The sequence below is a fragment of the Heloderma suspectum genome, chromosome Z (assembly GCF_057233095.1).
Source record: "Heloderma suspectum isolate Gila_16-S chromosome Z, 16-S_ref, whole genome shotgun sequence".
In the NCBI taxonomy this organism is placed as follows: domain Eukaryota; kingdom Metazoa; phylum Chordata; class Lepidosauria; order Squamata; family Helodermatidae; genus Heloderma; species Heloderma suspectum.
Window position 1 is genome coordinate 12387021 of NC_139476.1, and position 13169 is coordinate 12400189.

Here is a 13169-nt window from a genome sequence, read left to right on the forward strand (position 1 = left end):
CACGGCAGCCTGGCAGGACGCAAATTGCGGCCACAGCAGCCAGCCGAGAGCCCAGCTGCCACGGGGTGGCGGGGGGTGGGAGGCCGTTCTGCCACAGGTTTCAGGGGGCCGAATGCCAGTGCATTCAGCTTCACTGAAATCCATGGCAGAATTCTCCGCCATCCCTAAAGATATTATTAAATCTTTTCCATCTGTGTTTCATGTCAGGCATCTTCTGATCTCTCATTGACTCATTGATGGAATCTGATTTTTTAAACCACAACATTGTTCTACCTCCCCTTCATGGATCACTGCCTTGTTGTGGCGAAGGGGCTTGCGTAACTCAGTGAAGCCATAAGCTATGCCGTGCAGGGCCACCCAAGACGGACAGGTCATGGCAGAGAGTTCTGACAAAATGTGGTCCACTGGAGAAGGAAATGGCAACCCACTCCAGTATTCTTGCCAAGAAAACCCCATGGAACGTATCACAAGGCTAAAAGATATGACGCCGGAAGATGAGCCCCTCAGGTCGGAAGGTGTCCAATATGCTACTGGGGAAGAGCAGAGGGTATTTCCAAGTAGCGCCAGAAAGAGTGAAGCGGCTGGGCCAAACCCGAAAGGACACTCAGCTGTGGATGTGTCTGGTGGTGAAAAGAAAATCCGATGCTGTAAAGAACAATATTGTTTAGGAACCTGGAATGTCAGATCAATGAATCAAGGTAAGCTGGAGGTGGTCAAACATGAGATGGCAAGATTGAACATCGACATCTTGGGAATCAGCGAACTAAAATGGACAGGCATGGGCGAATTTAATTCAGGTGACCATCATATCTACTATTGTGGGCAAGAATCCCTTAGAAGAAATGGAGTAGCACTCATAGTCAACAAAAGGGTGGGAAAAGCAGTACTGGGGTACAATCTTAAAAATGATAGAATGATCTCAGTACAAATCCAAGGCAAACCATTCAACATCACAGTAATTCAAGTCTATGCCCCAACCACTGAGGCCAAAGAAGCTGAGGTTGATCGGTTCTATGAAGACCTACAACACCTTCTAGAACTAACACCAAAAAAAGATGTCCTCTTCATCATAGGGGATTGGAATGCTAAAGTAGGAAGTCAAGAAATCACCGGGATAACAGGCAGGCATGGCCTTGGTGTACAAAATGAAGCAGGACAAAAGCTAATAGAGTTTTGCCAAGAGAACATGCTGATCATAGCAAACACTCTTTTCCAACAGCACAAGAGGCGACTCTACACATGGACGTCACCAGATGGTCAATATCGAAATCAGATTGATTATGTCCTTTGCAGCCAAAGATGGAGAAGCTCCATACAGTCAGTAAAAACAAGACCTGGAGCTGACTGTGGCTCAGATCATGAGCTGCTTCTTGCAAAATTTCGGCTTAAATTGAAGAACGTCGGGAAAACCACTAAACCGTTCAGGTATGACCTAAATCATATCCCTGATGAATATACAGTGGAGGTGAGGAATAGATTTCAGGGATTAGACCTGATAGACAGAGTGCCTGAGGAACTATGGACGGAGGTCTGTAACATTGTTCAGGAGGCAGCAACGAAATCCATCCCAAAGAAAAAGAAATGCAAGAAAGCAAAGTGGCTGTCTGATGAGGCTTTACAAGTAGCTGAGGAAAGAAGGGAAGCGAAAAGCAAGGGAGAAAGGGGAAGATATACCCAACTGAATGCAGAGTTCCAGAGAATAGCAAGGAGAGACAAGAAGGCCTTCTTAAATGAACAATGCAAAGAAATCGAGGAAAACAACAGAATGGGAAAGACTAGAGATCTCTTCAAGAAAATTGGAGATCTCAAGGGAACGTTTTGTGCAAAGACGGGCATGATAAAGGACAAAGAAGGCAGGGACCTAACAGAAGCAGATGAGATTAAGAAGAGGTGGCAAGAATACACAGAAGAACTATACAGGAAAGATCTGAATGTCCCTGATAGCCATGATAGTGCGGTCACTGAACTTGAGCCGGACATCCTCGAGAGTGAAGTCAAGTGGGCCTTAGGAAGCATTAGTAACAACAAAGCTAGTGGAGATGACAGTATTCCAGCCGAGCTATTTAAAATCCTAAAAGATGATGCTGTTAAAGTGCTGCATTCAATATGCCAACAAATTTGGAACACTCAACAGTGGCCACAAGACTGGAAAAGGTCAGTTTACATTCCAATTCCAAAGAAGGGCAACGCCAAAGAGTGTTCAAACTACCGCACAATTGCACTCATTTCACATGCCAGCAAGGTGATGCTCAAAATCCTACAAGCTAGGCTTCAGCAGTATGCGAACCGAGAACTACCGGAAGTACAAGCTGGGTTTCGAAGAGGCAGAGGAACTAGAGATCAAATCGCCAACATTCGCTGGATCATGGAGAAAGCAAGAGAATTCCAGAAAAACGTCTATTTCTGCTTCATTGACTATGCTAAAGCCTTTGATTGTGTGGATCACAACAAACTGTGGCAAATTCTTAAAGTGATGGGAGTACCAGACCACCTTACCTGTCTCCTGAGAAACCTGTACGAGGGTCAAGAAGCAACAGTAAGAACCAGACATGGAACAACCGATTGGTTCAAAATTGGGAAAGGAGTACGACAAGGCTGCATATTGTCACCCTGCTTATTTAACTTATATGCAGAGTACATCATGAGAAATGCCGGGTTGGATGAATCAGAGGTCAGAATTAAGATTGCTGGGAGAATTATCAACAACCTCCGATATGCAGACGATACCACCCTAATGGCAGAAAGCGAAGAGGATCTCAAGAGCCTCTTGTTGACGGTGAAAGAGGAGAGTGCAAAAGCTGGTTTGAAACTCAACATTAAAAAAACAAAGATCATGGCATCTGGCCCCATCACTTCCTGGCATATAGAAGGGGAAGAAATGGAAGCAGTGACAGATTTTACTTTCTTGGGCTCCAAGATCACCGCAGACGGTGACTGTAGCCATGAAATTAAAAGACGCTTGCTCCTTGGGAGGAAAGCTATGGCAAACTTAGACAGCATAGTAAGAAGCAGAGACATCACCTTGCCGACAAAGGTCCGTCTAATCAAAGCTATGGTTTTCCCAGTAGTAATGTATGGCTGTGAGAGCTGGACTATAAGGAAGGCTGAGCGCCGAAGAATTGATGCTTTCGAACTGTGGTGCTGGAGAAGACTCTTACGAGTCCCCTGGACTGCAAGGAGGTCAAATCAGTCCATCCTAAAGGAAATCAACCCTGAGTGCTCATTGGAAGGACAGATAATGAAGCTGAAGCTCCAATATTTTGGCCACCTAATGCGAAGAGAAAACTCCCTGGAAAAGACCCTGATGCTGGGAAAGACTGAAGGCAAAAGGAGAAGGGGACAGCAGAGGATGAGATGGCTAGATAGCATCACTGATGCAATGAATATGAACTTGAGCACGCTCCGGGAGAGAGCGCAGGACAGGAAGGCCTGGCGTGCTATGGTCCATGGGGTCACGAAGAGTCGGACACGACAGAACGACTGAACAACAAAATTGTTCTACCTGCACTAATTCACATTAGCGCATTCTCACTAATGCACACTTGTGCTAATGTGCATTAGTTAATCTGCATTAGCGAATGTGAATTAGTATTTACGCAAATTAGTGCAACCTCCCCCCCTCCGCAAGTGAAAAAATGGTCCACAACTCTGACTTGGAAAAAGCTGGTTCGCTGCAGAATCCGCCAGTTGGATTCATAGAAATTTGGACCCACTTGAATCCCTTGTGGATTTATTTATTTATTTATTTATTTATTTAATTTCTTATCTGGCCATTCACCCAGCCACTCTGGGCAATGTACAATAATACAAACAGTTTAAAAACAACAAAATTACACATTAAAACATCATTTTCTAAAATTTCCCTAGCCCACCCCCAAATGCCTGCCTGAACAACCAAGTTTTCAACGCATGGCAGAAGCTTATTAAAGAGGGCGCATGGCGGAGTTCCCTAGGGAGGGAGTTCCACAGAGTGGGGGCCACTGCAGAGAAGGCCCTCTTCCTCATCCTCACCAGACTAGCTGTCCTGGCTGATGGGACAGACAGAAGGCCATCCGAGGCCGATCTTGTTGAGTGGCCTGTCTGGTGTTGCTGGAGGCACTCCTTAAGATAGGTTGGGCCGGAACCATATTGGGTTTTAAAGGTCAAAACCAACACCTTGAATATGGCTTGGAAAACAACTGGTAATCGGATTTCTCCCTAAGTCCAGCTACAATAAAGCAGCCTTCCTGAACCTGGTGCCCTCCAGATGTGTAGCCTTAATGCCAACTGTGTCCCATTCTCCATGCCGTCATGGCATTGCTGTCACCTCCATTTCCCCCCATCTCCTAGGAAACAAATTGACGTGGCCATCAAGATGCTGAAAAGTGGTAACGAGAAGACGGAGAGGGACGACATGATGAAGGAGGCACAGATCATGCATCAGCTCGACAACCCCCACATCGTCCGCGTGATCGGAGTCTGCGAGGCCGAGGCCCTCATGCTGGTGATGGAGATGGCATCTGGTGGGCCGCTGAACAAGTTCTTGTCTTCCAAGAGGTGAGCCAATGTGGGACACGATGGATACATTTCCAGAATGTAGCGTTAGAGCTGCTTGTCTGCAGTCCAATCCAGTATAATCAACAAGTTCAAAGGGTTCTTGGAGATCATCTAGTCCAGCCCCATGCTCAATGATGGATCTGCAGAGATCTGCATAATCAGCAGAGCATTCATATGGGCTGGCCAAATTACGTGGTTCCTGTGAGGGCCAGGGTGTTCATAGTCCAGGGGTGGAGAACGTCAGGCCTGGGGGCAAATCCAACCCACTGGGGGTCTGAATCTGGCCCACCAGTGTTCCCCAGAAGGCCTTGGCTTATTTCTTTTGCCCCAGTCCCTTTTCCCCAATCACCAATAGTTCAGTGGTTTCCCAGCTTTTGTGCTGTCCTTTCCCCATTCTAACAGGTTGAAATGCCTCCCTTAAGGCTTAGTTACTGGCAGGAAGACGTTTAAGCTAAAAGATGCTGGCATTTGTATTTTTGGCCCCACCCCTTTTGCCTTTGCCTCCTCCCATTTGCTTTCAGCCCCGCCCACCACTAGAATGCAGCCCCTCAGTGCTTCTCTGAAATTGAATTCTGCCCTGGGTCTGAAAGAGGTTCCTCACCCTTGTTGTACCCGAATCCCAACCAGGAGGGTGTCTAGTGGAAGTGGACCCCCAGGTCATTGCCTCACTCTGAAGAAGCTGGGATTTTCTCTTCCTTCCCTCTCCCCTAGGGACGAAATCCCTGTGAGTAACATAGTGGAGCTCATGCACCAGGTGGCCATTGGCATGAAGTACCTGGAGGAGAAGAATTTTGTCCATCGGGACCTAGCAGCTCGGAATGTTCTGCTGGTCAACCAGCATTATGCCAAGATCAGCGATTTTGGGCTGTCCAAGGCTTTGGCTGCTGACGACAGTTACTACATGGTGAGCATCGAAGAACTAATTGGGGATTGGTTCTGCAGGAGGTTGAGACAGGGTCTTGTGGTGCAAGAACCATCCAGATTTCTCAGGGAGAGAGGAGCTGCGCAGTCACACCGGGGATCCCCAGAAAACACTAATGCGTGTTATCAATGAGCCTGTGCTATGACTGGTACTATCTGTGAGAGCGCAGAGTCCTAGACAGCGGGCAAGCAAGACCTGGGAGCCGGGGAACCGGGAATCATGAGCTCAGGAACCAGGAATAGGGATGTCGCAGGAATCCATCTGCGGGGTGAAGTTTGGTGAACTTTCAGCCACTCAGCTCCTTGGATTTCGGCTCACTTACCCACAAGCTGGCCTGACTCGATCAGTATCAAGTCAGGCCAGTTTACAGATTTTTTTCTCTTTTTTTCTTAAATTGCCCATTACGCATATTACAGCTGCAATTTGCATGATTCAGCACAAGCTGGCCTGACTCGATCAGTATCAAGTCGGGCCAGCTTACGGATTTTTTCTCTTTTTATCTTAAATCGCCTGTTACACATATTGCAGCTGCAGTTTGCATGATTCAACCAAATTGCAGTGATAATTTGCTTAATTTGTGCAAATTGCACCTGGAACATGCTTAGTTTGCACAAATTACACCTGCAATTTGCACAAATTGCAGGCACAATTTGCACAAAATTAAGCATATTATGGCTGCAATTTGTGCAAATTAAACTAATTATAGCCAAAATTTGCATAAACCATGAAATTTGCAGTCGCAATTTGTGTGAACGACAATTTTAGAAAGAAAAAAACCAAGGAAGTTCCTGGATTTCGGGGGAAAGCCCATGGCTCGGCTCACAAATGCAAGTCAAGCTAGGGGCTCCAGGGAAATCCGGCAAGCCCAAAAAGGGCTGGGTTTCGCTGTGACAGCCATTCCTAACTAGGAGTCAAGAGCTGGAGAACAGAAAACCATTGAATCCTGCTGTTATTAATTATTTGTGGATTACCCAGACAGCTTCAGCTTTGGGGCAGTATAGAAATACAATACTTGAATAAAAATGAATAAATGTTGTTGCCCGTGCAGTTTCCCACCTGACCTGGAAACTTTCATAGTCCTTCCTAGTCACTGGGTCTCAATGGCAGCATGGGGTGGGAGGAGGTTCTCTTGGACTCAGGAACCCATCAGTATGCAAGACGTGCTCCTGTCTGCCATTCTGGGGTCTTGACACATGGGACAGCAGGCCCCTGATCCCGAATTGTAGTTAGGGATGGACAAATCAGCTGGCACTGGAAAGACTGTTGTATTGGTGTCAGTCGGGCCTGTTTGGGGAGGGCATTCCAGAGTTGGTGTGCCACCACAGAAAAGGCCCTCTCCTTTGTGAATACATACCACAGCTCAACTCAGAAGGGTACTCCAAGAAGGCCCTCAACACATGGGTGAGTTGTTATGGTCGGGGTTTCCAACATAGTGCCAGTGGGCACCAGTGTGCCCATGGAAAGCTCTCTTGGTGCCTGCCAGGTTCCGTGCCCCTCCTGATTTTTTATTAAATTTCTTAAGGTTTTTTTAATGATTTATTTTAACTGGGGGTTGGCATGCTTGAGAGCAAAGTACCGCCCTCTATTTAGACCATTTACACCTGTAATGTTGCATAAATGGCCCTCTTTATAGCCGCCATTTGCACAAAATCAGCCTTTCCCTATAAGGCTGAGCCACCATTTTTATGCAAAATGGCTGATCAGTGAGGGAGAGGGAGGCCACTCACCACTCACTAGGTGCCCATGGACCACCCAGCAACAAGCAGGGTTGGGCGGCCAGCCAGGGTCTGGCAAGTGGCTCACAAGGCGGGATGAGGTGAGTTCGCCCATCCCTACCAGAGATGGATTTCCACCTCCATTTACTCTTTCCACACTCCTCAGATTGCCTAAGTATTCTTTGCAATGAGCCACATCCCTTCTGTCTTTGAACACAGGCCAAGACCACTGGGAAATGGCCGCTGAAGTGGTATGCCCCGGAGTGCATCCTGTTCCGGAAGTTTTCGAGCAAGAGCGATGTCTGGAGTTATGGTGTGACCATGTGGGAAGCCTTTAGCTATGGACAGAAACCCTACAAGGTGAGCAAGAACTGGGCTGGGTTGGTGATTCCCCTAACACTTTGACCTTGTGACCCAGAACTGGAGCCTGGGAGTGAAGGGGCCAATCCTGAGTGAGTGGCAGGACCTGGTAGGGTCAATGCAAAGCCTTGTTGTTGTTCAGTCGTTCAGTCGTGTCCGACTCTTCGTGACCCCATGGACCATAGCACGCCAGGCCTTCCTGTCCTGCGCTCTCTCCCGGAGCGTGCTCAAGTTCATATTCATTGCACCCGTGATGCTATCTAGCCATCTCATCCTCTGCCGTCCCCTTCTCCTTTTGCCTTCAGTCTTTCCCAGCATCAGGGTCTTTTCCAGGGAGTTTTCTCTTCGCATTAGGGGGCCAAAATATTGGAGCTTCAGCTTCAGTCTCTGTTCTGCCAATGAGCAGTCAGATGCAAAGCCTAGTGGTGCCTAAAGTGAGTGCCGATGAGGAACAGAGGGAGCCACTGTATGCTGAGTCAGACCATTGGTCCATCCAGCTCTGTATTGTTTACACTGAATAGCAGGGCTACAGATTGGAGTCTTTCCCAGCCTTTCCTGGAGATGCCAGGGTTTGAAAACGGGATGTTCCACAGGCAAAGCAGGGTCTCTGCCACTGAGCTGCAGTCCTTCCTGTAAAGCTGAAATAAGATTCCAGCCTTCATGGTTCTGAAGAAAAGTCAGTAACACAAAAAGCAGAAACACAAGAAACAGCCCAACCCAACTGGACAGCACCAACTGGGGAAGGCTAGTCTATACTGACTAGGGATGTCAGTGGAATCCATTCAGGGCGGCGGGGGGAGAGGAGAAGTTCACTGAGCTTTCAGCAGCTCAGCCCCCTGTACTCCACGAGCTGGCCAGACTCAATCTCTATCGAGTCAGGCCAGCACACAAATTTCTGTGTTTTGTTTTAGTCGCCATTTACACATATTTCAGCCGTAACTTGCTTAATTTACTTAATCTCAGCTGTAATTTGCTGAATTTGCACAAATAGCAGCCACAATTTGTGCAAGCTGCAGGTGCAATTTGCTCAAAATTAAGCAAATTACAGACAAATTTGTGTGAATTATTGCAGATGCAAAGATGCCATTTGCGTAAATGGCGATTTTTCTTAAAATCTGAGAAAGTTCCCAGATCTCAGGGGGAAAGCCCACAGCTTGGCGCACAAATGCAAGCCAAGCCAAGGGCTCCTGGAAAAAAAGGGCTGGATTTCCTCACGATGGTCACTAATGCTGACTCGTTGTGGCTGTTTAGGTTTCAGGCAGGAGTCTTCCCCAGCAGGGAACTAAACCTGGGGATCTTTTTGGCTATGCCAGGGGCTCAGTGATAGAACCTGATGGATTCTTAGGTGGAGTTAACAGCAATAGCTCTTAAACCAAACAGTAAACACCCTTCTCCTGTGGTGCTGATACCTCCGCTAGAGAATTTAGTCTTTTTTCCTAGAGGCCCTGAGGAGGCAGAAACTTTCTTCTTTGGAGCAAGCCCTGAGATGTGACAAGATCAGGATTAGGTGGGAACTAGTAGGCCTCATAGTCATAAGCCCACCAGAGCCAGTACTTGCAATGCCACCTTTTGGCCATCCCATAGCAGAGCTGCTGTAGCACAGCGGAGAACAAGCCAGGATCTCCTCTGCTCCAATGGGAAAATTGAGAATAGAGAATACTGGCTTATACCAGATCAAGCTAGCTGTCCCTGTAGCCATGTATTGTTTATTCCACCTGGCAACGGCTCTCCCAGGATTCAAGCAGAGGCCTTCCTGCTTGTTAGTGACCTAATCCTTTCTTTATCTGGAGATGCCATGGAATGAATCTGGAACCTTCCACATGCCAGACAGATGCTGAGCTACAGCTCCCTCAGTTACAGTGGTCCAGAGCAAGGTGGCTGGGTCAACTGCTAGAGTCCCAGGCAGGTATGGTGGCCAGGTATCCTGCTTTACAGAGGACAGTCCTCTTTTAGAAGAGCTGTCAGAGGACCACCCACTATTTAATGGTGTCCACTATTTGATGGGCTATCCAAGATTGGTCTTTAAAAATCAAAGAAAGATACAGAGGGAACGAGAGGCCCATAAATTGTCCAACACACAGGTCACCTGCTCTGTCTTCCCCACTATAGCAAGATGCCTTGTAGTTCTATCTAAATTATAGTCATTTCTAGGGATGTCAGAGAATTCCGCCACGGATCTCGGTGAGGCCGAATGCCAGTGCATTCGGCCCCCCGAACTCCGTGGCGGAACGGCCTGCCACCCCTGCCCCCCCCCCGCGGATCCCCCCCAGGACGAGACTTACCTGGGGCGGATGTTCTGGGTGGCGGTGGCTCCGGCGGCAGCTACGGCGGCGGCGGCTGGTCTTCCAACCAGCTGCCGCCACCGCCATTTGCAGTTTTGTCAGGTTGTGTGTGTGTGTTGTTTTTTTACAGAGACGTGATAGGCTACGTAAAAATTTATGTAGCCTATCATGGCTGGCGATTTTTCACGGCTGGCAGAAAAAAAACACATGTACACAAATGGCAGCGGCTACAGCTGCCGCCATTTGCGTTCCTTATTTTTAGCCATCTTAGTCTACGTAAATATTTACGTAGAAAATATTTCTATTTTCGAAAATAAAGGGGAACGCAAATAGCGTAGACTAAGACGGCCAAAAATAAGGAACGCAAATGGCGGTGGCTGTAGCCACCACCATTTGCGTACGTGTGGGTTTTTTGTTTTTTGTTTTACCCAGAGCCCTCCGCGGCCGGAAATCCAGCTGCGGACAGCTCTGGCCTGGGCCTGGCCAGCTGCTCCGCGGAGCTGCCGCGGAGCACAGCCGGCCGTTCGAGGATTCCGGGGGGGAGGAACGGAACGCCTCCCCCCCACCATAAACATAATCCGCGGATTGGTAAGTGACTTTCGTACATCCCTAGTCATTTCTAAATTTGCAGCTCTGCATATAAATTATGTAAATGTTATGCGAATTGGCATCCTGTTTTGTCCTCTTTCTTGGCAACACATTTCCTCCTTCATGGTAACACATAAGTGGCCACCCTAGTTCCACGTTTGAGACCTTGGCACTTTACAGACACGAGTGGACTGGAAATGGTTTTGCTGGAAAATCAGCTCCTGTGGGGGACATTATGGCATAATGAGGTTTTTAATCAGGTTCTGGATTGTCTTTGGCTGATGGTTTCAAAATGTTTTTTAGATACATCTTATCTGTGTTTATCTGTTGTTTATCTGTTGTCTTTATCTGTTGTCTCTGTTTATATGTTGTCTTTATATGTTGTCTTGTTTATATCTTTATATCTTTATATGTTGTCTGCATTTATATGTTGTCTGTGTTTATATGTTGTCTGTCTTTATATGTTGTCTTGTTTATATCTCTATATGTTGTCTGTATTTATATGTTGTCTGTCTTTATATGTTGTCTTTATATGTTGTCTTGTTTATATGTTTATATTTTTATACATTGTCTGTGTTTATAAGTTGTCAGTCTTTATATGTTGTCTTGTTTATATCTTTATATCTTCAGTGTTTATATGTTGTCTTGTTTATATGTTTATATCTTTGTATGTTGTGTGTGTTTATATGTTGTCATTATATGTTTCTATGTAAATGGCTTTTGTGCTTTGGATAATGTATTTGAATGGTTTTTCATTTTCGTGAACCACCCACAGAACTTTGCCTATGGGGTGGTATAGAAATATGGAATGAATGAATTTCTCTGTCTTCCATTCTCCTAGAAAATGAAAGGTCCTGAGGTCATGACGTTCATTGAGGGCGGGAAGCGGATGGAATGCCCGCCGAGGTGCCCACCTGAGATGTACAAACTGATGCAACAGTGTTGGACGTTCAAGTAAGGCCCTCTTCAGCAGAATAAAGCTTCGCTTTGCAAGGGTTCTGGCGTCCTTCTCCCCCAAATTGGCTGCACCTCGATATCTCTGAACTGGGGAATCGCCACATCTGGCCACCTGCAAGACTATTTTACCTGCAGCACAGTAGCCCTAGGGCTGAAATGAAATCCCCCTCCATCCAATACACACACCATTCTCCACCCCATTTTCAGGTGGCGAAAATAGGAAGGGGCATTTCATTGATTTGGGGGGGCAGGGTGGAGGGAGGATTAATTTTTTATAAAAAGTTTCAGAGAGCAATTAACTTAGGTTCCCACTATTATTCTTTCATGTTTTGCTTCTCCCTGGACTTGTGGGACAGTTTTAGCTCAGCCTCCTCCACTCTTGAGGCCTTCAGATGTGTTTGACTACAACTCCCAGCATCCCCCAGCCAGCATGAAATTATTTTTTGCTGTTGAAATGTTTTTAAATTTTGTATATTGACATTTTATCCTGTATTTTATCTTGTGGATTATTGTGAACTGCCCAGAGATGGTGATATAGAGATGATAATGATGATGATCTGGAAGCCACCAAGTTGGGGATCCCCTAGCTCATTGCTATTGCGATTGTTGTTGTCTGAAAGAAAGTTTTATTTCATTTTGTTTTCATTATTTATTTTGGTGAGGCATTGATATCTATTACCCTTCATCAATCTTTATCACAGAGAAATGCAGGTTGAAACCAAAACCTCAGCCATGAAATAGACACTTAAAACACTTAAAATCAGCAGAACAACTGGAGCCATTAAATAGCCATTCAGGAGAATGGCAGACTGAAACAACAACATTTAAAACAACAGCTTCCCCTGCAATACTTTACATACAACTCATTAAAATGCCCAAGAGAATAAAAATGTCTTAAAACTGTTGCCTGAGAGATAAGCCAGCCAATTCTGGCCCACGTGCACCAGCTGCCTATGTTTCAGAGGGCGGTATCTAATGGTGTCATTCCACAAACACAAAAACAGCTAGCGGAGTTCTGCTGAATCTTACTGTGGTGCAAGTGGTTGCTCATTGCGCTTGAGCAAGCAGTTGTGCAAAGGAGTTGCACAACCAGTTCTGTAAGGAGTTCTGCAACCGGTTGCACGGCAGGTTGCGCCGGAGGAATGTGCAGCCCATTGCACAAGGAGCTGCACAAGCGTAATGCACAACCGCAACTTCAGTAGGGTTCTTCTCTTGCGCATAGTTCAGAACCTACTTACTGCTGGTGCAACATCATTTGCACTAACAGAATGACACAGTCGGATACTGCACAGTGCCCCATTCAGGATGGTGGTTTAAATAAATTCTATATACCTCAGGACAGCAATACCTGACAGAGTACCTCTCTCGGCATGAACCTACCTGTACACTGTGATATTATTAATCTTTGTAAGCTGCCCTGAAAGCCTCTTTTGGCTGAAGGGAAGGGTAAAAATGCTATAAATAAATAAAAAGAAATAAACATCTGAGGCCCTCCTGCAAGTGCCTCCTCTACGGGAAGCTCAGAGGATGGCACCAATGGGGAGGGTCTTTTCGGTGGTGGCCCTCCAATTGTGGAACGGTCTCCCAGTGAGGACCGCCTAGCACCAACATCATCAGCATCATAATGCATTGGTTGAATTGTTTATGGCTGTCACTGATGTTTTAGTTGTTTTATGGGGTGGTGGTATTTTAGAGGATAACTGTTTTTACTTATTAAGTAAAATTAAGTAAAACAGTAAAACTTAACTGTTTTAAATACGCTTAAGATTTTTTATGTATTGATTTTGTTGCAAATTGCCTTGTGCCTCT

General features: G+C 46.3%; 1 protein-coding gene across 3 annotated transcripts in view; it reads left to right on the plus strand.

Annotated features, from left to right (window-relative positions):
• ZAP70 (zeta chain of T cell receptor associated protein kinase 70) overlaps positions 1-13169 on the plus strand; it is a 43996-nt gene that overhangs the window by 28280 nt on the left and 2547 nt on the right. For all 3 annotated transcript variants that reach the window (XM_084826389.1, XM_084826387.1, XM_084826388.1), the window contains 4 exons: positions 4330-4536; positions 5248-5440; positions 7393-7533; positions 11245-11357. In XM_084826389.1, the coding sequence (XP_084682515.1) occupies positions 4330-4536; positions 5248-5440; positions 7393-7533; positions 11245-11357 (654 nt within the window). The remainder of the gene's footprint in view (positions 1-4329; positions 4537-5247; positions 5441-7392; positions 7534-11244; positions 11358-13169) is intronic.